This window comes from Eublepharis macularius, chromosome 5 (assembly GCF_028583425.1).
Source record: "Eublepharis macularius isolate TG4126 chromosome 5, MPM_Emac_v1.0, whole genome shotgun sequence".
Lineage (NCBI taxonomy): Eukaryota > Metazoa > Chordata > Lepidosauria > Squamata > Eublepharidae > Eublepharis > Eublepharis macularius.
In genome coordinates this window covers 9,501,464-9,529,423 of record NC_072794.1, presented here as the reverse complement: position 1 = coordinate 9,529,423, position 27,960 = coordinate 9,501,464, and the positions used below count along the sequence as shown (strand labels likewise).

The following is a 27,960-nucleotide window of genomic DNA, read 5'->3' as shown; positions in this document are numbered from 1 at the left end:
TAATGCCATGTACATTAAATTTTACAGTATTTTGAGTGACAAGGGATTTCCGTGTTTCTTTTCAACAGATGGTATATATATAACAACACCAAAGGGCGGGAAGAATGCCATCAGAATCCCCCCTGCTGACTGAACTCCCGCCAGAAAGGAAAATACATACTGGACTGCAAGCTTACAATGCTCCCCCTCCAACCCCCCCACTCAAAACTTTTTTTTAAAAAAAACACAGCTATCAGTTTTTTCCTGCTACTCACAGGAGAGTTTTCACACACACAAATACACAGCACCACAGGCAGCTTTTTGTTCCTTAAATCCCCGCCTGCAGCAACGGGACACTCGAACGGCTTCCTTCCGAAGGAACACACAGTTGTCAAGAGACGCATTCTTCACCTTCCAGGTCTCTTGAGTGTCAACGGGAGAGAGGCGGTTTCAGTAGAATGCTGGCTTTGCACATGGCTCACGGGCGCTCGTCCTTTTGCAAGTGCTGCCTGGTCTCTTTCAGTGGGACGAGCGCATTCCAGAGGTCTGGCAGTCTGGGATCTGAAGGCATCCCCTTTCCCCTAACAAACAGCATTCAAACCCAGTCCAAGCTGGGAGAAGTCTGAGACGGTGTTCCCACTGCTTGTGCAGATGGGAGAATTAGACAAGGTTTGGCTGCTTCTGCGACCACACACACACAAACACACGCACTGGCACACAGGATCCTCCCTCCCCACATCCCTTCCGCAGTTTGAAAGCACCAGGAAGTCACGCCCCCACTCAATACATCAAAGAAGACCACAGTCTATTTTCTGTACACATACAAACTCCCACACAAGCATGCATTTGCTTTCCCAAGAGGCAAAACGACCCCTCCTCCCCAAAAACATACAGCTTGGGGTCAATTGGCACACAGACCAGGCTCTGACAGGCTGCTGGAAGAGCTTTGAATTCAAAGCAACATGTAAGAACACAAAGTGCTTTTCTCTCTCACACACACGTACGCACATTAAACAGAGTGTGTTCTAACTCTTCCCCCCCAACAAAAGGAAAAACCACCTTTGGACCAGCATTGGTCATAGTTCGATTGGTGTGAATGTTTGAAACAATAGAAGGGAGACATTCATTTCCTCCTCTCTGAGGAAAAAAAATCTATATAATCTTGAGGGACATTCTCCTCATCCCAAACTAAGTCCCCCCCCCTTCCCCTCCAATCTTTAAGCAAAACTGAACACCTGGCATCACTCTGGTCTTTGTGGGCCATGATGCTATACAGGCTTACTTGGAGACAAGTAATGTTAAAGTCCACAGGATTTTCACCTGAAGCATGCTTAGGGCAAAAAGGCTGAGCGTTGGTCATTTTGGGACAAGAAATTCCAGTCATTTATCTCCCTGTGCCCAGACAGCTGGAGGCATTCCCTCTTCCCTTTAAGATCTTCCCTGACACGGGTGACGCTCTGGTGCCCCTGCCGGTAGCCAGCTCAGCAGTGAACCCATTGTCAGAACTACGCTCACTGGTGCAGAGCCAAAGAGGTGTCCGTATCTTCTTGGTCTGCCCCCTCAACCACTCAACGCTCTTTGCATTTTTTTAAAAGGTAAAATCTGGCTTTTTCTTGCCAGGCACCCGACAAAAGTAATGATAACTTTATCCTCAACAGAGACTAGCAAACAAGCTGGATCTTGGTTTCTTTTTTTAAAAAAAAGGTCCAGTGTGTGTGTACACAAACACACAAATATATAATATTAACACTTTTCTCCATCTGAAGCCACGGCAACTGCTTGCATGGAAGGAAGAATAGGATGAGATTTACAGTTTCCTTCACCCAAACGAGACTAAAAGAAAAAAAAGTTTGGCAGCTTCCAGTCCCGCCCCCCCCCCCCCCCAAATAACATCTGGTAGCATTCATACTCAGGTGTTTAATAAGCATCTCCAAGACCTTCTGAACAGACTGACATAGCATTTCCCCCCAACCCCTCCCCCAGACGATGACGTCAGGCTCCATGCACATCACGTTAGTGGTTTCCTCTCCCGCCTTCTCCCAAGCACAGACCCTTGGCGGGCTTTACCGTATCCGGGTGAAGAGGTTAAGGACTGAAACAGACTCCTAAGATTGGGAAAAAAGGAAAGAAAGCCATGAGACAGACACAGATTTCTCCTACCATAAATCACCCACTAGCATGTGTCCTTTTGAACTCCATGTTAAACCTGAACATTTAGCAGAAAACTGTAACCTCTATGCAATTAGCCCTTAAATCATGAACTGGCTCAAGAGGATAGAAAACGCAGTTTAACCTTTGACAGTTTCACATGCTGCAACCTTCAGGAGATGAACAACCCTGTGGTGTTATACGCCCACCTACCTACTAGTTTATAATTTTTTGTAAATTCCAGTATATACTTGCATGGAGATTGACTGATTCTTATCCCCAGTTGAACAGAAGTTAGCAAAATAAGAGTGAAAAATGACATGTTTTTCATTTTCTCCCAAGTGTCTTTGTTGTTCTTTACTGCCAAGGATAAATATTTATAAAAGGGTTGGGTTTTTTCCTTTGCTAAGTGCAAATCACCCGCTCCCCCCCCTTTTTTTTAGAAATTAAAAATCTAATTTTTATAACATTTTGAGATGTATTCAACCCCAACAATGTATTAGTAGGGAAACACTCGTCGTTTGGACCAGGATTAAAGGAATCTACATCTGTGCCCCAAGAATAATATTTAATTTATATACCACCCTTCAGGACAACTTAATGTCTGCTCAGAGTGGTATACAAAGTGTGTTATTATTGTTATCCCTACAACAATCACCCTGTGAGGTGGGTGGGGCTGAGAGAGCTCTGAGAGAGCTGTGACTGACCCAAGGTCACCCAGCTGGCTTCAAGAGGAGTGGGGAATCAAACCTGGCTCTCCAGAGCCAGTTTGGTGTAGTGGTTAAGATTGCGGGACTCTAATCTGGAGAGCCGGGTTTGATTCCCCACTCCTCCGCTTGAAGCCAGCTGGGTGACCTTGGGTCAGTCACAGCTCTCTCAAAGCTCTCTCAGCCCCACCCGCCTCACAAGGTGTTTTGTTGTGGGGATAATAATTACATACTTTGTAAACCGCTCTGAGTGGGCATTGTGTCCTGAAGGGTGGTATATAAATCAATTGTTATTACGTTATTATTACTTACATCTGCCGTTCTCCCCAGTGGGGACCCAGTGCAGCAGCTTTTATCTCCATTTGATCCTCACAACAACCCTGTGCAGGCAGGCTGGGCTGAGAGTGTGTGACTTGTCTGAGGTCACCCAATGAGCTTCTATGGCATCGTAGAGATCAAAATCCCAAATCTTAGCCCAACACTCTAACCGCCACATCATGCTGGTTCTCAATCTACTGCCTCATTATGATGAGAAGGGACAGGTAAGGTAAGGAGCACACGGTTCAGTTCGCTGATCAACTTTACCATCTACTCAAGCAGCGTTTTTAGTTACGGCACGGCTAAACACACACAAGAACTTGCAAATACTGTCAGCATGATACCCCGTGCCTTGGTGGGGGAAGGGGCCTCCTGCAGGGAGCACTCTGCTCAGACACAGAGATGATGAGTCCCCCCCCCCTTCAGTAGCATCATAATTGGGTCACGGCTGAGTGACAAGACCTTCCACTGCTGGGGGAAGACCAGCTATAGGATCCACCCCATCGGCCAACCACATCAAGGGGTTATGTGCCAAAAAACCCAGCCTTAATGGGCAGGAAGCAAAGCAACACCTGGAAAAGGCAACCCGTAGCCCTCTCATCACCCCGCTGCCGCGAACCCTGCCTAAGGGGCACTCCACGACCACATCTCTTCAGACACTCACCCCCCCACCCCCACCCTCCAGGCATGCTTCCCTCTAACTGAGCAGAAAGGCACTGGGGGTCGAGGCTTTTATTACATACTGTGCCATATACTACATTAGGGTCCAAGCAGAAGTGCCCGTTCAGTTTTAGACTGTGGAAGGAGGATTTGGTGTAATGGTTAAGAACGGCAGGACGCTAATCTGGAGAGCTGGGTTTGATTCTCCACTTCTCTGCCTGAAGCCAGCTGGGCGGCCTTGGATCAGTCACAGCTCTCTCAGAGCTCTCTCAGCCCCGCCCCACCTCAAGAGTGATTGTTGTGAGGATAGTAACAACACACTTTGTAAACCGCTCTGAGTGGACGTTAAGTTGTCCTGAAGGGCAGTATATAAATAAAATATTACTATTATATTACTAGTAACAAAGCCTGTTGTGGGAAAAAATATAACAGGCTCTAGAAAGGGAAGGGCGGGCAGGCAGGCATTCCCTCCTCCCCCATCACTGATCCCGGCTGGATGAAGGCTGGGGGGGTGGGGTATGGCCACCTCCTCTGCACCTGATTCTGGCTGGGTGAATGGAGGGAGGGCATTGTCACCTGCTCCACTCCTGATCCCGGCTGGGTGAAGCAGAGGTGGGCATTGCCACCTGCTCCGCTCGTGATCCCAGCTAGGTGAACGTGGGGCATGGGCATTGCCAGCTGCTCCACTCCTCATCCCAGCTGGGTGAAGGTGGAGGGTGGGGGTTGCTGCCTGCTTCACACCTGATCCCGGCCTGGGCTTCCCACCCTGTCGTGCTCCCTGGAGGTCTGGCTGTCTCATCTGGGCTTCCCTCCACAGCAGCGCCCTCTGATGGCGCAACAGGGTAGGAAGTGAGTTGCCTTGAATACACTTAGCCTTTTATATAGTAGGATTTATCCTCCAAGGTCACCAACTCACTATGTCCACAGTTCTACTATAGGAGTGCTTCAGCTCCAATCAGCAACTCATACAGAGGCACGGCAAATGACCTCTTCCAAGGACAGGTTTTCTGCACTGGGTACAATTGTATCAAACACTTCATCGTTGAGACAGAGCAAAATTACTTGACTCTAGAGGGTTCTGGAGCTTTTAAGAGTTTGTTTTCAAACTGCATGTAGCGCAAAACTTGACATGCAGATGTCTTACCTTGGTCGAGCGGGTTTTGCTGAAGACATTCCAAAACCTCAGCGTCTCATCCCCAGCACCCGTAACTATGGCTTCTCCATCGGGTGACATTGCCTGGAAAAGAGGGACAACAATAACAAGGAGGATACACAGTGTAGTGACAGCAATATGAACAACCATAGTGACAAAGACTAATTTGAACCAATGTTTAAACAAAATGCTTTTATGCTTTATAAAAATGCAACCTAATTATTATACGTATAGTTGCAAGAGGGGAATCCTGGAGGACACTGGTCGGGAGGAAAATGGTTTAATGGCTAATGTGGCTTAAAAGTGTACTTAAATTGGAGTTGTTGTTGTTGTGCCTTATGGATAAGCTATTTGTCTTTTGTGGAAATCGTGGTTCTGATAAAAGCTAAGATGAAACGAGGCATAACCTGAGGCTACCCGTCAGCCGCAACTGTAGTTCAAAACAGAAAGCACGTTCTTTTGAAGTTGGAATGTATAATTTTAAGGCATCTGCTAATAACAATATTGTGGACTTTATATTTCACTGTATCTAGGTATTGTAAGGTTGGATGTAAAAGTACTTATACGTTGTAGATATGTTGTAAACGGGTTTATAATAATTAGGTTGCATTCATTTATAAAGGATTATTATAAAAAGCATTTTGTTTAAATATTGGTTCAAATTAGCCTTGTTTACACTGCTAGAAAAGAGGAACAAGCAGGAGAGGAAGGATGCCAACAGATGTCAAGGACACCCCCCCCCCACACACACAGCTGCTTTCACCAGAAACAAACATTAATAAACATTTATCTTGCTTTGCAGTCCCAAACCAGCTCCTAAAGTAGAGCAGAATGTTACTTACTAAACTAATTCAAGATGGTTTATGTCCTTAAACACAAAAAGTTTCTCTCTTGTGAAAATGGGAGAAACTCTGACAGAGGATAGAGAGAGGGGGAAGAAAGGCTCAATGCCTACTTTGCCTCAGTTTTCTCCCTGAAGGAGAGAACAGGCCCTCCTAGAGATGGTAGCAGGCAAAGCATGCCTTCGGAGCTGCGGGATGACATGGGCAGAAAATTTGTGGAAAAGCACCTTTCTACACTGGATGAGTACAAATCCCCTGGTCAGGATGGGGTGCACCCAAGAGTGCTTAAAGAACTTTCAAAAGAACTAGCAGACCCTCTGTCAATCATCTTCCAGGCCTCTTGGAAGACAGGTGATGTGTCGGAAGACTGGAGGAGGGCAAAAGTCATCTCAAATCTTCAAGAAAGGGGAAAATGACGTTCTTGGGAACTACAGGCCAGTCAGCCTGACCTCTGTCCCAGGGAAGATACTGGAACAGATATTAAAGGCTTCAGTCTTCAAGTACGTGACATGGTGATACGGGGAAGCCCTGCCAGACCCTCATTTCCTTCTATGACCGAGTGACAGGCTTACTGGATCACAAGAATGCTGTCGATGTAGTTTATCTGGATTTCAGTAAAGCTTTTGACAAGGTTCCTCATGATGTTCTGATGGGTACCCTAGCGGACTGTGGACTAGATTCTAGGATGGTCAGATGGAAAGGGAACTGACTGGGTAACTACACCCAAAGAATAGTTGTCAACGGCATCATATTTGTTTGGAGGGAAGTGTTCAGTGGAGTGCCACAGGGCTCAGTTCTTTTCAATATTTTTATCAATGATATCTGGATGAGGATGTGAAGGGATTACTCATTATATTTGCAGATCACATCAAACTGGAAGGAGGAGCAAACAGACTTGAAGACAGGGATAGAATTTAACAAGATCTGAGTACACTGGAAAAGTGGGCAGATTTGAACAAGATGCAATTTAACATGGGTAAGTGCCAAGTTCTCCATCTGGGTAAGAAAAATGTAAAACGTGTGTACTGGATGAGGGATACACTTCGGAGCAGCAGTGGGAGTGAACAAGATCTTGGGATATGGGTGGATGGGAAGCTAAATATGAGCAGCCAGTGTGATGCAGCAGCAAAAAAGGTGAATGCAATCAACAAAGGCACAACACCCAAATCCCAGGATGTCATTGTCCCACTATATACCTCATTGGTCAGACCTCACCTGGAGTATTGTGAGCAGTTCTGGAGGCCTCACTTCAAAAAGGAGGTGGGGAAATTGGAACGGGTGCAGAGGAGAGCAACCAGGATGATCAGGGGCCTGGAGACCAAAGCCCTACGAGGAAAGACTGAAGAACCTGGGCATGTTCAGTCTGGAGGAGACTGAGGGGAGGCAGAACTGTTGTCTCTAAATATTCAAGAGACTGTCACTTAGAGAGGGAAGGGAGCTGTTCCTGTTGGCAACAGATGATAGGACTCAAAACAATGGGTTTAAACTACAGGAAGTACTTGCTGGACATTAGGAAAAACTTCTTCACATTAAGAGTAATTCAGTAGGGGAATTGGTTGCCTAGGGATGTGGTGGGTTCCTCCTCACTGGCAGTCTTCAAGGAGCGGCTGCTTGTCAGGGATGCTTTAGGCTGCTCCTGCACTGGCAGGGGTTGGACTAGATGGCCTGTAAGTCCCCTTCCAACTCTATGATTTATTACATTTGGCAATTTTTAAAAGGCTGTTTGGTCCTCAAAGAGTTCTCTCAATTGGCAACTACATATGCTCCTTGGCAGAGCCCCTCTGAAACCAGGGCCCTGTCCCTTCTCTGGGCTGAGGAGGGAGAGGTAGGGACACACCTCAGCTGCTCTCAAGATACAAAACTGGGGAGGGATGAGGAGGAGGATGCTTACCAGGTAGAGAACTCTGTACGAGTGCCCGGTCAGCTTTGCCACTTGAGTCAAGGACGGGTATTTCCAGACAAGGATCTGGTTCTGTGAGTATCCGTGAGTGCTCACCTGTCAAGATAAAGGGGGATACAATGATGGGGCTTACTCCAGTCCCAGAAAGGGGCAGGGGAGGAATGAGAACTAAACTCTTGAGGAGGTTCCGAAGTGTGGGCTTCCAAATCTCAAGTCACCTTTGAATGTATATATGAATAAACTAGCAACCAAGCCTGTTGTGTAAACAATGGGCTCTAGGAAATGGCCTCCAGAAGGCCGCACCGCTGTGCCGGGCCTTCCTGCCGCTGCACTGGCTTCCTCGGGGCCACCAGAGGGCTGCACCACTGTACTGGGGCTTCCTACCGCTGTGCTGAGCCTTCTCAGGCCTCTGGAGGTAACAAGGAGCCTGTCATGGTGGCGGGAAGGCAAGCTATGTTGCCAACAACTCTTTGTATCCCCATGGAGGGGCCTGTGAGTGATCCTGCACGGGGATAAAAAACGAGTCATTGCTAACACGGCTTGCCTTTTTACATAGTAGGAAGACATGGCCTGATACCCAATCAGTTCATGGTCCATCTGGCCCAAATTCATCTCCTCTGACTGGCAGAGGCAGGGCTTTCCTAACACTTAGCACCAGGAGTCCTTTTAACTGTAGAAGTCAGGGGTTGAGCCTGGGAATTCTGACACACAAAGCAGCTGTTCTTCCCCTTCCCCGTCAGTGGCTGCAAAGTGGTGCTAAGACGTGGCCTCCCTTCCAGGGTTTCCTGTAAAGGTTCCTGAAAAATACACGCAAGTCACTCACTTTGCACACAAATGCTTTGCATGCTCAGTTCCATCCAAGCTCAGTTCTAGCAAATGCTCAAGACCCTAGAGAGCAGCTGCCAGCAAAATAGGCTGACTGCTGGCCTGACTCTGTAGACAGCCGTCTCTTCCCTTCATCTTACATTTTTCTCCCACCGTTGGCCCAAGGAGCTAGCTTCATGCCCAAAGTTTGGGACCCCAGTCTCAACCCTACCACGCTGCATGTTATGTCACAAGAGCTCCCTGCTAAAGAGGCGGCAAATGGATAGTCCCCTCCCTCCTCCCCCGTAATAGCCTTGAACAGGCAGCATTCCCCCACCGCGCAGGGGTGCCACGTACCAACTCGTTGGCGTGCTTGGACCAGGCCAGGTTACACACTTGCGACCCGGTGTCGATGCACTGCAGAGGCTGCCCCGTTAATGTGTTCCAGAAACGTATGCAGCGGTCGGCTGTCCCGCCCCCCGAGGCCAGCAGCCCGTGCTGGTGGGGGGACCAGGCAATGGCTTTGACAGCTGCCAGATGCTCCGTGTACTGCTGGACAGGGCTCAGGCTGGAGTGGTTCCAGACGAGAAGCTGGAGAGAGACACAGGCTCATGAAAACCTTGGGATTCAAGACCAGGGGCTGTGTGCGCAACACTGCGTCCGCTGCCCTGACAACAATATATGCATCACCATCAAAGAGGAAACGGGGCCCTGGATTGGAGCCACTTCGGTGGAGGCGGTGGTGACTGGGAGGGGGGAAAAGCAATCACTGGAGGGAGAGGAAGTAGCAGAGATGTGGGCAGGTCTAGGAAGTACCACTAGCTACTTAGAAGAAGAGATCGACAGCACTGCCTCGCTTGGGATGGGCCCATGTAAGTGATTTGTTGTTCTCAACTATTCACAACAACACACAGTTCAATTCAGGTGTGATGAGTAGAACTGAGCTTGTTTACAAAGGGCAGGCACCATGGTTAATTTCTAGACTCTTCTTCCCTCTTCACCAGGATTTCTTTTCCAGTAACCAGGATCTTAACCAAGATTACCTCCCCTTCTCCCTCAATTTCAGAGGCGGGAAACAAAGTTAGCTGAGGGCACAGAAAATGAATCCTGCGAGGAAAGAACCGGGGATGATTAGCTTGGCGTAGACTGAAAGGAACTACGATCATGCTGTTCAAACACATGGGACAGTGGCCCCACGGAAGAGGGCGAGGACTTGTTTGCTGTCGCAGAGGGCAAGGCTGGATTCCTGATGGGCTGGAAAGGTCCATCATTTTAAACTGTTTTATGGTCTGATTTTAGCTGGAGGACTGTTTTATGACTATCATTTGAGGCTGCTCAGCAGTTTTTAAAATGCTGTTTCTACACCCTGGCTCATTTTGGTTATGCGGTATTATTTGAGCTATGAGCCAACTCGAGCAGGTCACAGAACACACGGCGTATAAGATTTCTAAGCAAATGCATCTGCGGGAGGGAAACGTTTCGTGAGCCCCCCTTGGAACTGCATCCTCCTCCTGTCACCGCACCTTGTTGTCGTTGCCACCAGATGCCAGCAACTGATGGTCTGTGGACCATTTCAGCCCGCACACCTCCTGCCGGTGGCCCTGGAGGCGCCGCTCAGATTGCAAGGGAGGGGTCCTGATGTCTCGCTGGAGGATCATCCTGTCCCGACTGCCGGAAGAAAGCTGGTCCGCGTTCCAAGCCAGGGCTCCTGCAATGACAAGAGTTGAAATGAGCACACTGCCTCAGCGTTAACAGGCCTGCCCAAGAGAAAAGGAAAGTTACTGGCAGAAGGGACAGCCAACCATAGGGACCACCTCTCTCCTCTGCTTAATCCTATTGCCTGAGCTGCTGTGAGGTCAGAAATGCATTCATAAACATCCAAAAAGTTAAAAGGCAAACAAACAAAAGTTGCAAACACTTGATTCGGCAAAGGAAAGGGTTTCACTCTGACTGGCAAGATGTGGGGGGAGGGCATAAAACACAATTCACGCATGGCTTCAGAGACGATTCTGTTGGCAAAATTGGTTTCTCCTCTAACCCGTTTCTGGGAAATCTAGGACCGTCTATGATTAAGGCAAGATTTACCAGTTAGTTGGTAAAAACAAGCCTCAGTAGATTAGCAGATGACCACAAAACTGCACAAGTACAATTGATTTCTATGAAACTAAAATGAGATTATTAAACCTTCCTGCGGCATCCACTTTCTTTAGAACCCACAAAAATTTACTGGATCCTGTGTTTGTCACATCTCTTGGGATAGCCATGAAAATATGGAAAAGAAACCATCAAACCTGAACAGCACAGGCCTAAAAAAATTCCACACAGGGTTGCGTTAAATACAGAAATCCCGCAGACCAAGTTAACACAACCACGTATGGAATTCTTTTAGCCTCATGCAATCTAATCAGCTTTTGAAAGTGATTTTTTCACACTTGCATAATGATACAAGTGATCACATTTATTTGAGGTTCTCCGTCTTTCTGCCATTCAGTGGTTTCTTTTCTTTTGGAGTATTCTGCAGTGCCACGTCAACAGCCCATGGGCCACCTCGCCCGCCTTCCTTACCCACTCGGGCCGTGTGACCCTCCAACATGGAGAGCTTCTTCCCTGCCGCGGCATCCCAGATCTGGACAAAGCCCTTGTGGGTCCCGACGGCCACCAAATTGCCCTAGACAGGAAAGAGGAAGGAAGGAGGATGTTCAAAGGTCTGGTCTACTCAGGGTTCTGCAAGGGGAGAGGGGAGGAGTACTAAGCCTCCAAGGCTTTCAGGAAAATGATATGAAAACTCGGGAAATTGCTTCCTTATCCTGGGTCCAGAGGAGCCTTCCGTTCACTTTTAAGATCCAGAGGAGTTAGCCGTGTTAAGTCTGTAGTTGAGTCCAGTAGCACCTTTAAGACTAACCAACTTTACTGCAGCATAAGCTTTCGAGAACCACAGCTCTCTTTGTCAGATGCATCTGATGAAGAGAGCTGTGGGTCTCGAAAGCTTATACTGCAATAAAGTTGGTTAGTCTTAAAGGTGCTACTGGACTCTTTTTCTAGTTCACTTTTAAGACACTGAAGAACCTCTCTCTCTTCCAGTTTGGGGATACAGGATCAACTGTAAGTCTTTTAACTGGACCTCAGGCAGCGTTTGTACCCGCTCCCCACAGCCACAGTGAAAATGGAGCTTGATTCTCTCCCATTACTTTTAGCTCTATTGATGGTGGGTCCAAAAGGCATTCAAAAGAGTTAGGGCTCCACCCCCTGCAGCGCCCCTCCCATCACCTCATGCCAGGCGGCCCTACAGGCCCACTCCTATGTCCCAGAAGCCTCTAGAGTGATGGCCCCTTTCAAACTGTCGCTTTCTCCAGGCACCCGTGATGGGAGCAGTGCCTGGAGAAAGGGACAGCATGAAACCCTTTAGTACTCTGTTGCCTCTACCGCCACCAGGCACATCTCTCCCTTGGGAGATCAACACAACATTTCCAGCAGACCCTCTGCTGGGCCACGGGCCTTGGCAGAAGCCCACCACGGCAACGCCCGATACCATTTCTACTGGGTTGCCCTGCGATAGATTTCCTGGTGTTTCTTATTAAGGGCAAAGAGTAAGAAAGGCACAGAAACCTCACCCCCAAACACCAGCAACGTTCCTTACACCCAACCCTTTTTGCCAGATGCTGTTATCTCAGAAGACCTCAACCACGCATTTTCAAACACAGCTCGGTCAGTCCATGACAAGTCAGGTTATTATTTATTTATTTACATTATTCATAGTCCACCTTTCTCACGGGGTCTCAAGGCGGATTACACAGAGTAAGTCAACACAATCAACAGGCTGTGACATCCAATAAACAATGCAGTACGATTTGAATTGCACAAACCTGGGACCAACCAGATATCTGAAAACAGAACTGAAGCAAAGCATAAGTACATATTTTCAAGTGGGTAGCTGTGCTGGTCTGCAGTTGAAGAGCAAAATCCAGGTCCAATAGCACCTTAAAGATGCTAAGTATATACAAAAGTGTGGGACTGTTGGATTTTACAGGTCAAGGCAGAACTTTTGAGTGTAAAGATTATACAAACTAAGGGCTTGCAAGCAAGTGCAGGAGAGGAAAATTTGGCAGTTCCCAAAGATCTGCCTCCTCGAGGATTCTGTAGGCTCTCAAGGACTTGAGCAGGTCAACACCCCCCCCCTTTTACATTAGGTGGCTCTCAGCTGCTCTCAACCTTCTGTCCCTCCCCACGGCATGCATGCTCAGTCCTCATCAGCTCGTCTGAGGGTTTATTTCCTTCCTATCTTTTTTAGTTAATTTATTATTTATTTATTTATTTAATTCTATTTATATTCTGCCCTCCCTGCATCAGCAGGCTCAGGGCAGATTACAATTAATACACTAATATAAAATACAAATACCTTTAAAACCAATAGAACTCCTTAAATATTTAAAAACACAGAACAATCAATACAGCAGATTTTTAAAAGATACATAGCAGTAGATTCCGCCAGGAACCACCACCCAACCACATTCAGAAATATATAGCAAAGGCTAGGTAGTAGATACCCTTTGCAGGGCCACAGTTACCTTTAGGAGGCCGGCAGGGAGGCCCAAGGCATCAACCATATGCCTGGCAGAACAGCTGTCTTAAAGGCCAGGCAGAAGGATAGCAAATCCAGCCAGGCCCTGATCTCTTTAAACAGAGCATTCCACCAGGTTGGAGCCAGGATTGAATAGGCCCTGGCTCTGGTCGACGCTAAATGGGCCTCCCTGGGGCCAGGGACCAGTAACAGCTGTTGATCACTGGATCGAAGCGTCCTCTGGGGCTCATACGGGGAGAGGCAGTCCTATAGATACGCCGGTCCCAGTCCGCATAGGGCTTTATAGGTTAGTACCAAAACCTTGAATCTGATCCAGTACTCCACCGGTAACCAATGCAGCTGGCGCAGTACCAGTGTTATATGTGCAGTGCAAGGCACTCCGGTGATGACCTGCGCTGCCCCATTTTGGACCAGTTGCAACTGCTGGATCAAGTTCAAGGGAAGCTCTGTGTAGAGCGTGTTACAGTAGTCTAGCCTAGAGGTGACCGTTGCTTGGAAAACTGTAGTTAAGTCACGAGTCGGGAGATAGCGGGCGAGTTGCCTGGTCTGTCGAAGATGGAAAAACAATGACCTGGCAACCGCCATGATCTGGGCCTCCATTTTCAAGGAGGCATCCAGAATCACCCCCAGGCTCCTAACTCTCATCAAGTACAGGGAGCCGGAGTCCCAAATCCACGTTCCCACGACTCAAGGACAGGATCTCCGTCTTTGAGGGGTTCAACGTCAGCTGACTGTCACAGCCATCCAGCCACGGCTTCAAAAGCATGCTCCAGGGCATCTGGGGCTGATCCAGGCTGGCTGTACATCAGCAGATATAGCTGGGTGTCGTCAGTGTACTGATGACACCCAAGCCCAAAACTTTGCACCAGCTGGGCGAGGGGGCGCATATAGATGTTGAACAATAACGGGAAGAGTATTGCCCCCTGCAGTACACCACATACTAGTGGGTGGCGGGATGACAACTCCTCCTCGAGTGCCACCCTCTGTCCCCAACCATGGAGAAAGGAGACAAGCCAGCGTAGCGTCGTCCCCTGTATTCCCGCGTTGGTGAGGCGTTGGGTCAAAAGGTCATAATCGACCGTATCGAATGCTGCTGAGAGATCTAGTAAAATCAGCAGTGCCGAGCCACCTCGATCCAGGTGTCTGCAAAGATCGCCCGTGAGAGCGACCAGCAGTGTCTCGGTCCCATGGCCTGGGCAGAAGCCGGACTGGAAGGGATCCAGGGCCGAGGTCTCCTTCAGGAAGCTCTGCAGCTGTTTCTCCGCCGCCCGCTCAATCACCCTGCCCAGAAATGGAAGATTCGAGACTGGGCGGTAACTGAGCGGGTCGGCGGGATCCAAAGATCTCTTTAAAAAAAGCCTCAGCACCGCCTACTTAAAGCACCCCGGGGAAAACCCCGGAGCCCAAGGACTTGTTAATGATAGCCTCCAAAGAATCCCGTAGTCCATCGACACTGGCTTTCACCAGCCCGAATGGACACAAGTCCGGCAGGCAAGTGGTAGGCCTCACCACTTGCAGGATCCTGTCCACCTCCTCCCGAGAGGGCTGAAATGATCAAATATTAACCCCGAAGACAGCCAAGGGGCCTCTAGTTCACATACCGTATCAACTGTGGCCAGCAAATCATGGCGGAGAGACAAGTTACACCAAAACACAAAATACAACCACCATTAAAAGCTTTGGCCATAAAGTAGTTGTTTAATTAATTAATGCTGCACCCTTAAAATCGCTTAACAGTGTTGGCTTTTTCTGTGCTTATCCCAATTCTAGCAAACAAATTTCTGATGGCACTTTAAAAAAAGCGGAAGATGATTTTATTCCTAATCATTTTTCCCTTTGCAAAAAAATGAAACAAGCGGCTCAGTCTTGGTACAAAGAACTACCAGCTTTAATCAAGTGCCTTATGAAAAGAAAAAGGTTCAGATTCTCTACAACGACAAGTTTGGAAATCACACCTGACCATTCACGACTCCCCAAAGGATCTCTCCAAATCAAATCTGTGAGCAACAACACAGCAAAGGAGGTTCATTGTAAATGGATTACAGTTGAGTGAAAAATCCTAACAAGGAAGGAAACGTGAAGAGTCACGAGGAAGAGCTAATGAACACTACACGTCAGTGCGGCAACCGAAAGAAAGACCAATTTTACGCTAGGGAAGATTAGGAAAGAAACTGAAAACAGGATGGCCAATACTGTAATAGAGGCAGACAAGTTAGCCCTGTTAGTTTGTAGTTGCAAAATAGTGAAGAGTCCAGTAGCACCTTCAAGACTAACCAGCTTTATTACAGCATAAGCTTTCGAGAACCACAGCTCTCTTCGTCAGATGCATCTGCTGATGCGTCTGTGTCTGCTGATGCATCTGACAAAGAGAGCTGTGGTTCTCGAAAGCTTATGCTGTAATAAAGCTGGTTAGTCTTGAAGGTGCTACTGGACTCTTTACTATTTTGCAATATTGCAATGACCACGTGTAAACCTGCAGCGCATCCACATTTTGCATACAGTCGCAGCGCCCACCCCCAGGGCATCTGCTGGGCCGGAAAAGATGAAGAAAGGGCTGCAGTGCTCTCCCTACAAGAGAAGGCTGCAGAGTTGGAGACTGTTAAGTTTAAAGCGATGGATGCGAGCACAGATGACTTTAAAAGGGGGCTAGAAAAAGTCACAGGGCAGTGAAGTCCCCTGAGGGGCTATGAGGTGCGATGACTCAATGAAACTTGCAGGTTCAAAGTAAGAAAACCTCTGAAACCTCTATTGCTAGGCAGCACCAACAAGGGGGGGGGAGGGGCTTTGGATTCCATGTCCCACTTGCTGGTCTTCTGGGTACATCTGGCTGTGTTAACCTGGATGCTAGCCTAGAAGGATCACTGGTCCGCGGTGAGGCTACGTGGTTCTCATGGCAGGAGAGAGGGCCATCCTAGAGGGCCACTGCAAAGGGCTGGCGCTGTGACAGTGACATCAGCCTCACTTTCTGACTGGAGGCAACAACCAGAGGACTCTTGGCTGAACTGACTCAAGGAAGCGTCTTGCACGAAAGGCAGCAGCAGAGGTTTACGCTTTACAGAAATCAACAGAGAAGCTCTCCTCCAGGCGAATTGCACAGCAGGCACTGGGCCTCTGGCTCTACGCCTCAACAGCTGCATACTAACCCGCTCCGACCACCCTACGGAGGTGACAGAATCTCCTTCCACGGACAAGTCACACAGCCGAGTCACCTTAAGGAGAGAGAGAAAAGGCAGGTATTTATTTACAAAACTCAGATGCCACTTACCCATAAAAAATATCTAAACCAGTTTAGAGGTAGAATTAAATTGCTGACACCTTGTAGTGAAAACAGTACTTGCGCATTTCAAAATCCATCTAAACACTTTGCACTGAAAGAATGCAGAAACACAGCGGAGTCCAACCAATGCAGAAGATCACACTCCATGATAAAATTTTGCCAATATTACAATCTTTTATTTTGTATGTGAAATAACTGCAACAATACATAACTTAGAGCCAGTGCGGTAGCTGGTAACAGGGGTCTCCAGCATGGTGCCTCACGGTTCCCACCAATACCTTTCATGCTGCCCTCCAAGTGTTCTTATGAAGCCGGTGGGGCCAGGTGGGGCTTTTGCCCAGCAAGGCTTCTGACTGGCTGTGTAGATTTTTTTAGATGTTGCTTTGCCACCAGCTACCACAACACAAGGATCTTTGCTTTGTGACTGAAAACATGGCAGCTATTATTATTATTATTATTAATGTCATTTATAGTCCACCTTTCTTACTGAGACTCAAGGTGGATTACACAGTGTGAGATTAGTACAGTCAATTTCAAGGATATTCCCATAAACATAGCTTCCTGCAGCAGCAATTTTCTGGCAGCCGTTTTGTGGCTGCACTCACTACATCCTGTCACAATTACAAAGGTGCCAGCAGGCTCAAAAAAGCTGGGGACCCCCTTTTCCGGTACATGGTGACAACAGCACCATGCAGTGAAATGAAAAACCGATCTGTGCCCTGACAGGTCAGAGTGGATAGGTAAGATCTACGAATATGCATCAATGGCTAAATTAACTTCTTATGTGTTTTTTCTGCCCTGGCCCCGGCCTGGTGGAACGCTCTCCTGCTGGAGATCCAGTCCCTGTGGGACCTGTTACAGTTCTGCAGGGCCTGTAAAACGGAGATGTTCCACCGGGCCTTTGGCTGAGGACCAGCGGGTGTCCCCCCCCCTTCCACCTAAGACCACCACTTTTTCTTGGAATGCCCTTGGCCATATGTATGCCTTTATATGGACTCCTGACTATTTATTTAAGTAGCCCATGGATACGGTGTCTGGACTATTTTAATGACTTTTAAGATTACTACTGATTTTATAGTTTTATGATTAATTTATTGTATTTTATGAACGCTGTGAGCTGTCCAGAGCCCATTCGTGGGGAGGGTGGGGTATAAATCAAATAAATAAATAATAGACCAATAGTTGAATTTTGGGGAAAATGGAAAAGATTTCTTTGATTATTTATGTTAACACTAAGATAAATTAAGGTAACCTGATACAAAGGATAAAACACAGGAGAAATAATTAAAAATTGTCAATATGAAAGTTCTGATATAAGTAACTAAGGAGAGGGAATGAGAGCTATTATACAATTTAGTTGTGCTGTTAGATACTCTGAATGTATCTATCTTTCTATTAGTTTAATCTAATCTTAAACGTAGCGCTTGTACATGTTTTTATGCACTTTCTATTGTTATAGCTTTTCTTTTTAAATAAAATCTTTCAAAAATAAAACAGTCTGGGGATCCCTGGTTTACAGTATCAGACTAGGACTGAGGAGACCCGGATTCAAATCCACACACTACCATGAAGATCACTGGGTGACCTTGGGCAAGTTGCTCTCACTCAGCCTAACCTACATCACATGGTTGATAGGCGGACAAGATAGCAGAGAGGAGAACCACGTTGTCCGGCACGGCCAGACTTGGCCCCGGGTTAGCCGGTGCCACCCTTCTGCCCAGAGTGCCCAGTTCACCAGGGCCTGTGCCTAACCGACCCCCTTACCTCACCTGGGGCCAGCCCGCAGCACCAGGAAGAGGCCCAGCAGCCACGGGGCGGCCCGACCCAGCAGCCAAAGAGCAGGGAGATGCCGGCCTGGAAGACGCTGCCCACTGCCAATCAGCTGGTGAGCGGGATGCTGCCGCAGCAATCTCAGCGGCAGAGGCGGAGGCAATCAGAGGAGGCTCTGCTGCCGACACCTGGCCGCCCGTCCCAGCGGCCAACCGGGTGGGGAGGAGCGTGCTGTACCAGGCAGCTGGCCATGAGACCACCGCCCCGCCAGGCCGGAAATGGTCACGCCTGCCTGAAAAGGGGCGAGCCCAGCCTGGGCAAAGGATGGGGTGGGGGGAGGAGACGGGAAGGGCTCAAGGGGGACAAGAGGGCAGGCAATTGGCCGAATGGGGAGGACAGGCCCGGGGAAGGGGCTTACCTATCAGAGGGACAGGGGGCGAGGGTTAGCGGGAAGGTGGAGCAAGCGGAAGGAGGAGGAAGGTGGCAGGATTGGCTGAAGTGGTGGGGGAGACGGGATAAAAGGGCCTTCCCAATGAAGCCGGGAAGGAGATGGCTGAGGCTACTGGCGCAGGCACAGAGAGAGGGCGAGGTGGCCAGAGTTCAGCAGGGTAGGAGGAGGAGCTGGGTTGCCTTAACCCCCTCCCCTACCCACATCTGAGGCGGAGGGAGGAGCCCCTGCAGGAGACAGTCACGGCAGAGGGCGGGGCTGGAGTGGTGGGCAGGGCAGGGGCTCACACGTGTATTTATTATTTAGGACATTTCTGTGCTGCTGCTTCAGAGTCTAGCTGTGTGGCTAATCCTAGAGCCCCTCAACTGCCCTAACCTACTTCACAGTGAGTGATAGGAGAGGGATGCACAATGCTATGAGTTCCTTGATACAAAGGGTGAGAAAAATTTAGTGGTTTTTTAAAAAAATTACACAGCAGTGTGGGCGGATGGATCTCAGAGGTGCTGTGTAGGAAAGCCACCAGGGTCTTGCAAACTGCTCAGAGGGAGGGAAGAGGGTTCTCACCTGGCTGGTACAGGCACTCCAGAGGTAGACACATGTCCCGAGGCCAACACTAAGGACATTGAGAGATGACCAGTCCACCAGGTTTAAGTAGAAGTCATCCTGCAGCTCTGGAGCGTCCAAGACCTTAAATGGAATCTTTGAGATTTTCCTTGTGGGCTTTCGAGGGGATCTTAGCAACTTTTGGCTAGAGACAGAAAAGAGATGCCAAGGAGGACAAATGTCAGAGTCACCTATCTTCACAAAAGCCTGTCCCCGTGTTTACCCATGAGACATTGTTCTTTCTGCACGCCCCTGGATGAGTCACCGGAATAAATGGGCAGCACCCCTAGGGCTGTCACCAGAAAACACCAGAGTTTGACAACATGCTCCACTGGTACAAAGAAAGTTGATTTGTCTTAACACCTGTGGGTCATGAACTGATGCTTCTTACAGAATGAGATAAATGACATTTTCCAATGGTAATCAATATTTTGGGTTATAGCAGTGGTAGAGAGTGCCATCAAGTCATAGCTAACTCATGGCGACCCCTGGTGGGGTTTCCATGGCAAGAAACTAACAGAGGTGGTTTGCCATTGCCTGCCTCTGCAACTCTGGTCTTCACTGGAGGTCTCCTATCCAGTTACTAACCAAGGCTGACCTTGCTTAGCTGAGATTAGGCTCACCTGGGCTAGACAGGTCATAGTTTGGGGTACAGTACCATAGACTAAATGGAAGAAGTGTGTGCGCACGAAATGGAGAGACGTTGTCTGCAACATTCCTAGGTGTTTTGTTCACAATTCTGACTCCTCAGCCATGCATCCCTCCTGTCCCAACAGACCAAAAGTTACTTGATCTAGGAAGCCACTTTTGAAAGGTGGGGACGGAGATATTAGAAAATGTTAAGTTGTCCCTTTCCACAGATCTTCCTATTACACTTAACTAAAATAAGCAATGTGAGGGGAAAGGGATAAAAATGTCTAAGGAGGTTTAACAGAAGCACCCCCAATCTCACACATACTAGGGAGGGGGTTATGTCTCAGGAGACGCAGACCCTGCATTGCATGCAGAGGGTGGTGGGTGCCATCTCTGGTATCTTTGCTCAAGACCCTTAAGTGCTACAGCCAGTCAGAGCACACTATATGGACCAAGGGCATGATAGTACCATAGAGGCAGAGGAAAAAGTTAAAGGACCTCAAATAGCAGATGCTGAGCATAGTTGCTCTCTGCCCAAGAGCCCGAAGCGCCACCGCCAATCAGATCAGAGGACACTGAAGTAAAGGGGAAATGATCTGACTCAGTATAAGGCAGCATGGCAGACTATTATTTGCCTCTTCTCCCTCCACTCATGGAGCAAACTGGAAACGGTAAGCACGGGACACACCTGGTCAGAGAAAAGGGCATCCATCTCCTCCCTTCTTGCAGCATGTCCCCCCATCACTCCCTCTTATTGTCCAAGGGCAAGAGGAGAGAGATGGGGGTGGAAGGACAGTGCAAAGGATCCCTTAATGGGCCAATAGATGGAGGTGGAAGGACATTGCAAAGGACAGCATCCTTTAATGGGCTAAATTCTGCACCAGCCCATAGCTCAAAAATCATCAACCACCAAACAGCACTGACCAAACAGGGAGGGAAACCTGGATACTAGCTCCTTGCTACAGGTGGGAAAACAGCCCCCTGCCCAAAAGCCTCACATTGTATTAACAAGCGCACCCCCACCCACCCCCGCCCACTTGGTAGCCAACCTTTTGTTGCTGACAGGGGAGAGCGAATATGGCGAGACCTCGTTGCCGTCGTCTGGGCTGGAGCGCTTTGTGGTCAGGGAGTACTAGAGGACAACAAGGAGGGGGGGGGAGGTTTTGTATGGAATCTTCCTGCACAAGCAGCTGTCCAGGAGGTCAAGGGTCACAAGGGGCAAGGCCGCAAAATCCAGGGAGCAGCTTCCTATTGCTCATGGCCCCTTTAAAAGAGCAGGCAAGGAGGGACACATCCATGCGTATCCATGAGACCACGTGTCCTCTTGGAGACACCATTCATCCACAGTGGGAAGGGAAGGTGACCAAAAGCACCCCTCCCACTTCCCCTCTTGTTGGCAGACTACAGCCTCCACCCACAGAATGGGGCAGGAAAGGAGACCCCACAGATGCATCACACCAATCAGGTGGATTCCTGAGCTCGAGGCCCACCCCTCGCAGACATGCTTATTCATTCCTCCCTACCGTGAAAAGACTCTTTTTCTCAGGCGTGGAGGGCTGCAGCCGTCTGTCCTCTGTCTGGGGGTCTTGCACTTTCTCAATACCAGCTCCTAAAAGCTCATTCTTCAGCAAGGCTGAATAAGCGAGGCCATCTACAGAAGGGGGGTGGGGGGAAGCATGGAATCTTGAAAGGTGCTTGGAAAAAAGTTTGGCATTTATTTTCTTTATTTATACCCTCCCTTTCTCCCCAAAGGGGACCCAAAGCAGCTTACATCATTCTTCTCGCCTCTCAGTTAGGCTGAAAGGGTGTAACTAGCCTAAGGTCACCCAGCGAGTTTCCATGGCAGAGTGGGGGATTCGAACCTGGGCCTCCCAGATCCTAATGCAACACTCTAAAACTGGGTCTGAATCTGAGGGGCAAAGATGCAGTGCCAAGATGATCACTTGGGCCTAGTCCCCGGTGCAGTTCAAATCCACCTTTCAACGCTTACGGACATGTGCAAGTGAAAGAGAGCTACCTTTGCCGTTGTCTGATGTGGCATCTTTTGCTTTCCTGTTCTGACTTGGAGACTTCTCATTTTCCTGGAGGTGCAGAGAGATTAACAGTAACCCAGTGGTTTCTAAAATCCTTCAGCCTGCAGAGAATCCTGACCACACCTGGCTCATCTGTCAATGAACCCTCCCCCCCCAGCACACTCCTGAAGATCTGGGGCACAGCCTGGACTGCATGCGCTTGCAACACCAGCCACAACTCTTCTAGAACCAAGAGTACCGTTTAGTACATCCATCTACTGCAAACAGCAGCACTTGGCATGAAAAAAAAAACAGTGTTACAGATTCTCTTTCTGAGAATAAAACTCACCCACTGCTTCTGAAGCCCCTGAAAAGCTTCCAAAAAGCCCAAGAATTGCCTTGAGCCAGACTCTGGAAAGTCCTGTGCTAACCATCCAGGTCAGCTGCAAGTAAAAGTAACCCACTCTCTTAAGAGCAAGGAACCCCACAGCCCACTACACAGCTCCTCTGCAAGTGATGGCAAAGGGAACTCAAAGCAAGGAGAAGCAACACAGAAAAAGAGGCGGCCAAGAGCCAGAGAGCAGGGCCACGCAGCCAAGCTTCTTGAAAAGGTAACGCCTTTCCCCAAACTCTCCAGCCACCCTCTCCCTTCCTCCCCAGGCTCACCCGTCTCCTTGCAGCCTTTCTGCAGCACTCACGTTTATCCTGTGGAAGCTGATGCTCCAGTTTGCCCCAGCTCTGGATGGAATGAACCTGTCACCGTGCTTACTAGGAGAGGAGACGGGAGAATTGGAAGGGGTCAGAGTCCTCCTCATGTCTGCTACCTGAAATAGGATGGGAAAAAACATGTATACCTATGGCCAGTGAAATGCCAGGAAAGAAACATGAGGATTATTTACAAGTCACTGTATTTCTTCTGAAACCTGCACCCAACATGGTGTTAAAATACACACGCACATGATATTCCAGAGCTAAAAAAGGAAAACAAATTCCATATATCTGTTTTTTTTGTGCTGTCAAGTTGCAGCTGATATATAGCAACCCTGTAGGGTTTTCATGGCAAGAGCTGTTCAGAGGTGGTTTTGCCATTGCCTGCCTCTGCATAGCAACCCTGGTCTTCCTTGGTGGCCTCCCATCCTAATACTGACCAGGGCTGACCCTGCTTAGCTTCAGAGATCTGGTGAGATCAGACTATCGGGACCATCCAGTTCAGGGCTTATCTTTGCTTAAAATTCTCATATTATTTTGTGACAGTGATGTGACATTTTAAAGAGACAGCTATTTCCCTGAGAAGATGACAATCTTAATTCTGATGAAAAGGGCAAGAAGAATTATAGTACTTGGTCCACACTGTCCACAGATGTAAATGCTTAATCCAATGTAGTGTAATTCATGACCAAGAATAATGGGAAAGGAAACAATCTGGAAAACCCATTTCTTTCCCACCCAACTCTCCCCAGAATCCTATAAGCTTTCAGAGATTTCAACAGGCTCATTTCCCCTTCCCCGTTTTTTTTTTGTCTGACTCTCAGTTACTCTTAACTATTTGTCTTCTACAGCATGCTCAATCTTCATAGGGCTGTTTTAGGCCCCGCCCCACCTTTGGATAACGTACATAGACATCTTTCCTCCATACCTGGAGAGCAGAGACCCCAACCTGTTCTGCGGATGTATATCCTAAATGTGAATCAAACAATAATTTGCAACTCACACACTGTCCTGCTTTCATCACCTGTACAGGGGCCAATAACTTTATTAGAAATCATCATCACAGCCACTATTTTCTCTCCATTCTACCCCAAATCCTGAAGAAGCCAGCCCACCTGGTTTTCCCTGAGTTTTTCCATTGTCCTCTTCCTCTTCTCTCCTTCTGTGTCACTGAGACTATTGACGCTGCAGATCGCCATGGAAGGGGACTGGATATTTAGGTCAATTCCTAAGTGTGTATCAAACAATAATTTGCAACTCACGCAAGGCATCATGTTCTCATTCTGGATGTTGATCTGGCGAAGGAGGCGTCTTTCATAATCTTGGTCCATGGTGGAGAAGGTTGGAAGAGAGAGGAAGGACAGCCAAGGTATCTTTCCACAGCCTCACGTCCTTTCATACATGGAGTTTCCAACGTAATCTGCTGCTACACAGCAAAACAGACAGTTCAAGTAAGGATGAGACAAACTGGGAAGCTGTCATCCCAGCTATCAATCATGAGGTGAAGGACACGAATTGCAATTTTATTACAGAAAATCAGTGCTGCAAACAATTCAAAACCCAGGTTGCTCAAGTCCTGCCAGTTCTGCAAAAGTTGAGGGCTGCTGCATTATCAAATTTCTGCTCCAGGAAGAGCTGGATCCTATGAGCTTGTATAAAATTACCCACTAGAATGATAACTTTAATATAATTTAGTCGGCTTCCATTGGTCACAGGGAGGGGTATATTCTCAAGCAACTGCCAGCAGTCTTCTTCATCAAGCCAAAGGACTCGAAGTTTGCCTTTTTCTCTTTTAAATGAAAGGCCAATGTTCTAAGGGACCTGAATTCCATGCCCAGTGCCACATTCTATGATTTATATTGCAGAATTAAGGTATATATATATGTATGTGGTCTCTCAACACTCAGTATCCTCCGCTTCCAACTGACGTAGCTAAGTGGTCACAGCCCAATATGGAATCGCAGGAATACATCACAAAAGTAATCCTTCTGTATGAGAAGAACCACCCTGATTTCTGCCCCCCCCCAGCTGTCCATATCCCCCCGCCACTGCTGCTCTGCCTCTTCACCTCTGACCTAGTGGGTTCCACCCCCCCCCCCATGTTCTTCAACATTTATGTAAAGCTGCTGAGAGAGGTCATCTGGAGAGCTGGGCTGAGTTGCCACCAACATGAGGATAACATTCATCTCTTATCTTGCGTTAGCAGCAGATCCTGGGGAGGCTGTGGAAACTGAACAGGTGCCTGGAGGCAGTTTTGGAGTGGATGAGGGCTAACAAGCTGAAACTTAAATCCCAGCAAAATAGATGGAGGTGATACCGGTGCAGGGAAGATCTGACCTAGGAAATGTGTTCTCTCCTGTTCGAGATGGGTTGCATTTCCACTTAAAGGACCAAGTCCATAGTTTGTGGATGCTGCTGGATCCCGGCCTCTTGCTGGATAAACAGGTGGCAGCAGTTGTCAGGGGTGCTTTTCACCAGCTTCAACTTCCCTGGCAGGAAAGAGCCTGCCACAGTAGTACATGCCCTGTTAATGTCTACATTAAATTACTGTGATGTGCTATATGCGGGGCCTCCATTGAAGCTGTCCGGAAGCCACAGTCGGTACATAATGCTGTGACCAGAATGCTGACTGGAGTGGGTCACAGGGACCACATCACACCAGTCTTGTTCCTTCTGCTCTGGCTCCCAATTTGTTTCTGGGCCCAATTCAAGGTGCTGCTGGTGGTGGAGAGTGGCGTCAAGTTATAGTTGATTTATGGTGACCCCTGGTGGGGTTTTCAAAAGTAAGAGACTAATAGAGATGGTTTGCCATTGCCTGCCTCTGCAACCCTGGTCTGCTTTGGAGGTGTCCCATCCAATTACTAACCAAGGCTGGCCCTTAGCCTCCAAGATATGATGAGATCAGGCTTGTCTGGGCTATCCAGGTCAGGGCTAAGGTGCTGGTACTGACCCTTAAAGCCCTATACAGCGACAGCCAGCATACCTTAAGGACCACTTTCTCCAAGGTGAAGCTACCCATGCACTCCAGTCATCTCTGGAGGTCTGGCTTCAGATGCTGCCATCATCTGAGGTTAGATGGGCCCAAGAAAAGGCCTTCTGAGTTGTGGCACCAAAGCTTTGGAAATTCCTTTCCGTGGAGATTTGTCTGTCCCCCTTAACTGCTCACCAGCGAGTAAAGGCTTTTGTTTGGCATATCCCCAATAACAATTAATGGATCTTCTCCCAGTTCACTGTGATTTTATTGAATTGTGTTTATACTTTTAAAAACGTTGTTCTATATTTTTTAAGTCTGCTGCCTTAGGAACCCTATTTGGGTAGAAAGGAGGCATACAAATGCTTTAAAAGAAATAAACATACATCAAACGTGCACAGAAATCCCCACCAACTTCCCAAATCAGGCTGACTGTGGCTGTTTATGCAACCCCTTTGCTTCAGCACCAAGACTCTCCCCCCCATCTGTTCTTTCCACATTTCTTTGGGAGCACATACCCTAAATGGTAATTCCTCCCAATAAAGGCTTACCTTTAACAACATCCCCCAAAAGCTGGCTACAGAATCATGCGTGGTGACCCTCCTAATAGTATTCTCATCATCAATCTTTCTTTCAAGATGTTTTGCACATACCTTATTTTTTTTTACAACTCTCAGAGGCAGGCCAGGGCCAGAAGGCAACAGGTGGCTTAAGGTCACTCAGTGAGTAACATGATTCAAACCCATGGCTTCCCTCTCCAAATCTGACACTTGCGCCGCTCTGCAAAGCTGCAACAAAGCCCCAATAATGACCTGATGGACACAATACACCTCTAAAACTAATTCACACCCTTCCCCATACAAATTGACATACTTAAAAGCAGACTATAAAAGGGGGGGAAAGCAAGTTCAAACCCCCACTCTCCTTTGAAGCTCAACGGATAAATTTAGGCCAGTTACACAGTCAGTCTACCTTGCAGGGCTGTTATGATGATAAAAGGAGTAAGGTTGGAATGTGCCCTACCCTGAGTTTCTTAAGAAAGGATAGGCACAAATACATTATCTCCCTCAGTATTTACCTCCCCCAAAGTACCTGCAGTTGTCTCTCACAATCAGTCCTAATCCCCCTCCCCCCCTATTCAGCTTGGCTCCTTAAAATGCACTATTCCATCTCATCACCTCCTTGCAACCAACAGATCATCTGGTATAAAGTGACCCTTTTAAAAAATCCACATTCCCTTTATAGAGGACTTCCTCTCTCTCCCATCAATCCCAACTAAACATACAGATTGCAAAGCCTCCAATAACCATTAACCCCCCCCCCCCTAATCCACCTGCCTCAGTAATCCACCATTCCCCTTCAGCCAAAATTCACCAGCACTGCAACTCACACCTCCAACAAGCTATAGGGCACTCTATTTAAATGCACCCCCCTGCATTTACACCCCACCTCCAAACTGGGCTTAAAATCTACCCCCACAATACATTTCTTGCAATGAAGGCAACCCACCTTACCCTGTACAACTGCCCACTCCATATTCTATACCGCACTTAAGAATCAATAATTCATCCCCACGGATTGGTCAGCTACCAAAACTCTTAAAATAACCCCTGGCTTTTTTTTTAAAAAAAGGCATCCTCTAATATATGCCACCCCCCCCACCAGAGCCAATCTATGCCCCAAATATGCCATGCATACCCCCATTGTCGATATCTTACCCCACACATCCCCTCACACTAGCCTGCCTGGACACTGGCAGCTCAAATATGACCCCTAGCCGTTCTTCATCCCAAATATTTTCCATACCAAGAAACACTCCAACAATCCACCCTATTAACATACTCACACGCCCTCATAAACCTACCTAATCACACACACCCCTCTGCAATAACCCCCGAGAGGCTTTTTCCTTAAGAGAACTCTACCCTAAAAATGCGCGACCTACAACGCAGGCCCTCCCAAATGTCAATTCACACGACACGACCCCCATCCTCATAATACGCCACTGACGAACAAGCAGCTCTGACCATGACCCCTCCCCTGCATTGCCCCTCCCCACTGCACCTCAATAATTCACTCCATTGCAGGAACGCAAGGCCTCCTTCCCATGCACCCCCACAGCCAAGAGGGGCATCACTCCCAGGCCCCCTCCTATTTGTTGGTGGAGGAGGGGGCTTCTGTCAATCAACCCCCCTCCCCCCCCCTAAGGAAGCCCTGCCTCAAGCCATCACGGGGGAGGGAGAACAACACCGCCCTCTCACCTGCCCAGGAAGCCCTCCTTCCTCCCTTCCTCCGGGGCCGTCCAATATGGCGTCGCTATTGCTCTCTACCCTCCCCTCCCCGCCTACCCGGCCCTGGCCCCGCCCACTCCTCCCAGGCCCGCGCGCGGTGCACCACGGGAGGGAGAGTCGTCAGCCCCGCCCTCCGCCGCCTCTGATTCGCCTCGTT

The 27,960-nt window shown here is 48.3% G+C and overlaps 1 protein-coding gene across 2 annotated transcripts; it reads right to left on the bottom strand.

Annotated features, from left to right (window-relative positions):
* Positions 1 to 3: 3 nt before the first annotated feature.
* FZR1 (fizzy and cell division cycle 20 related 1) lies at positions 4 to 27,842 on the bottom strand. Of its 2 annotated transcripts, none has more exons than XM_054981035.1 (14): positions 27,774 to 27,842; positions 23,804 to 23,964; positions 22,532 to 22,657; positions 21,839 to 21,902; positions 21,345 to 21,472; positions 20,871 to 20,953; positions 19,150 to 19,333; positions 16,234 to 16,299; positions 11,077 to 11,179; positions 10,035 to 10,219; positions 8,869 to 9,102; positions 7,699 to 7,803; positions 4,957 to 5,049; positions 4 to 2,084 (listed from the first exon to the last, which is right to left on the bottom strand). In XM_054981035.1, the coding sequence occupies exons 2-14, from the start codon at positions 23,870 to 23,872 to the stop codon at positions 2,043 to 2,045; spliced, it is 1,482 nt and encodes a 493-aa protein (XP_054837010.1). In that variant the 5' UTR covers positions 23,873 to 23,964; positions 27,774 to 27,842; the 3' UTR covers positions 4 to 2,042. The 2 variants fall into 2 exon arrangements, with proteins under 2 accessions (XP_054837010.1, XP_054837009.1); XM_054981034.1 differs by having other exon boundaries at positions 23,804 to 23,967; positions 27,774 to 27,839.
* Positions 27,843 to 27,960: the final 118 nt, after the last annotated feature.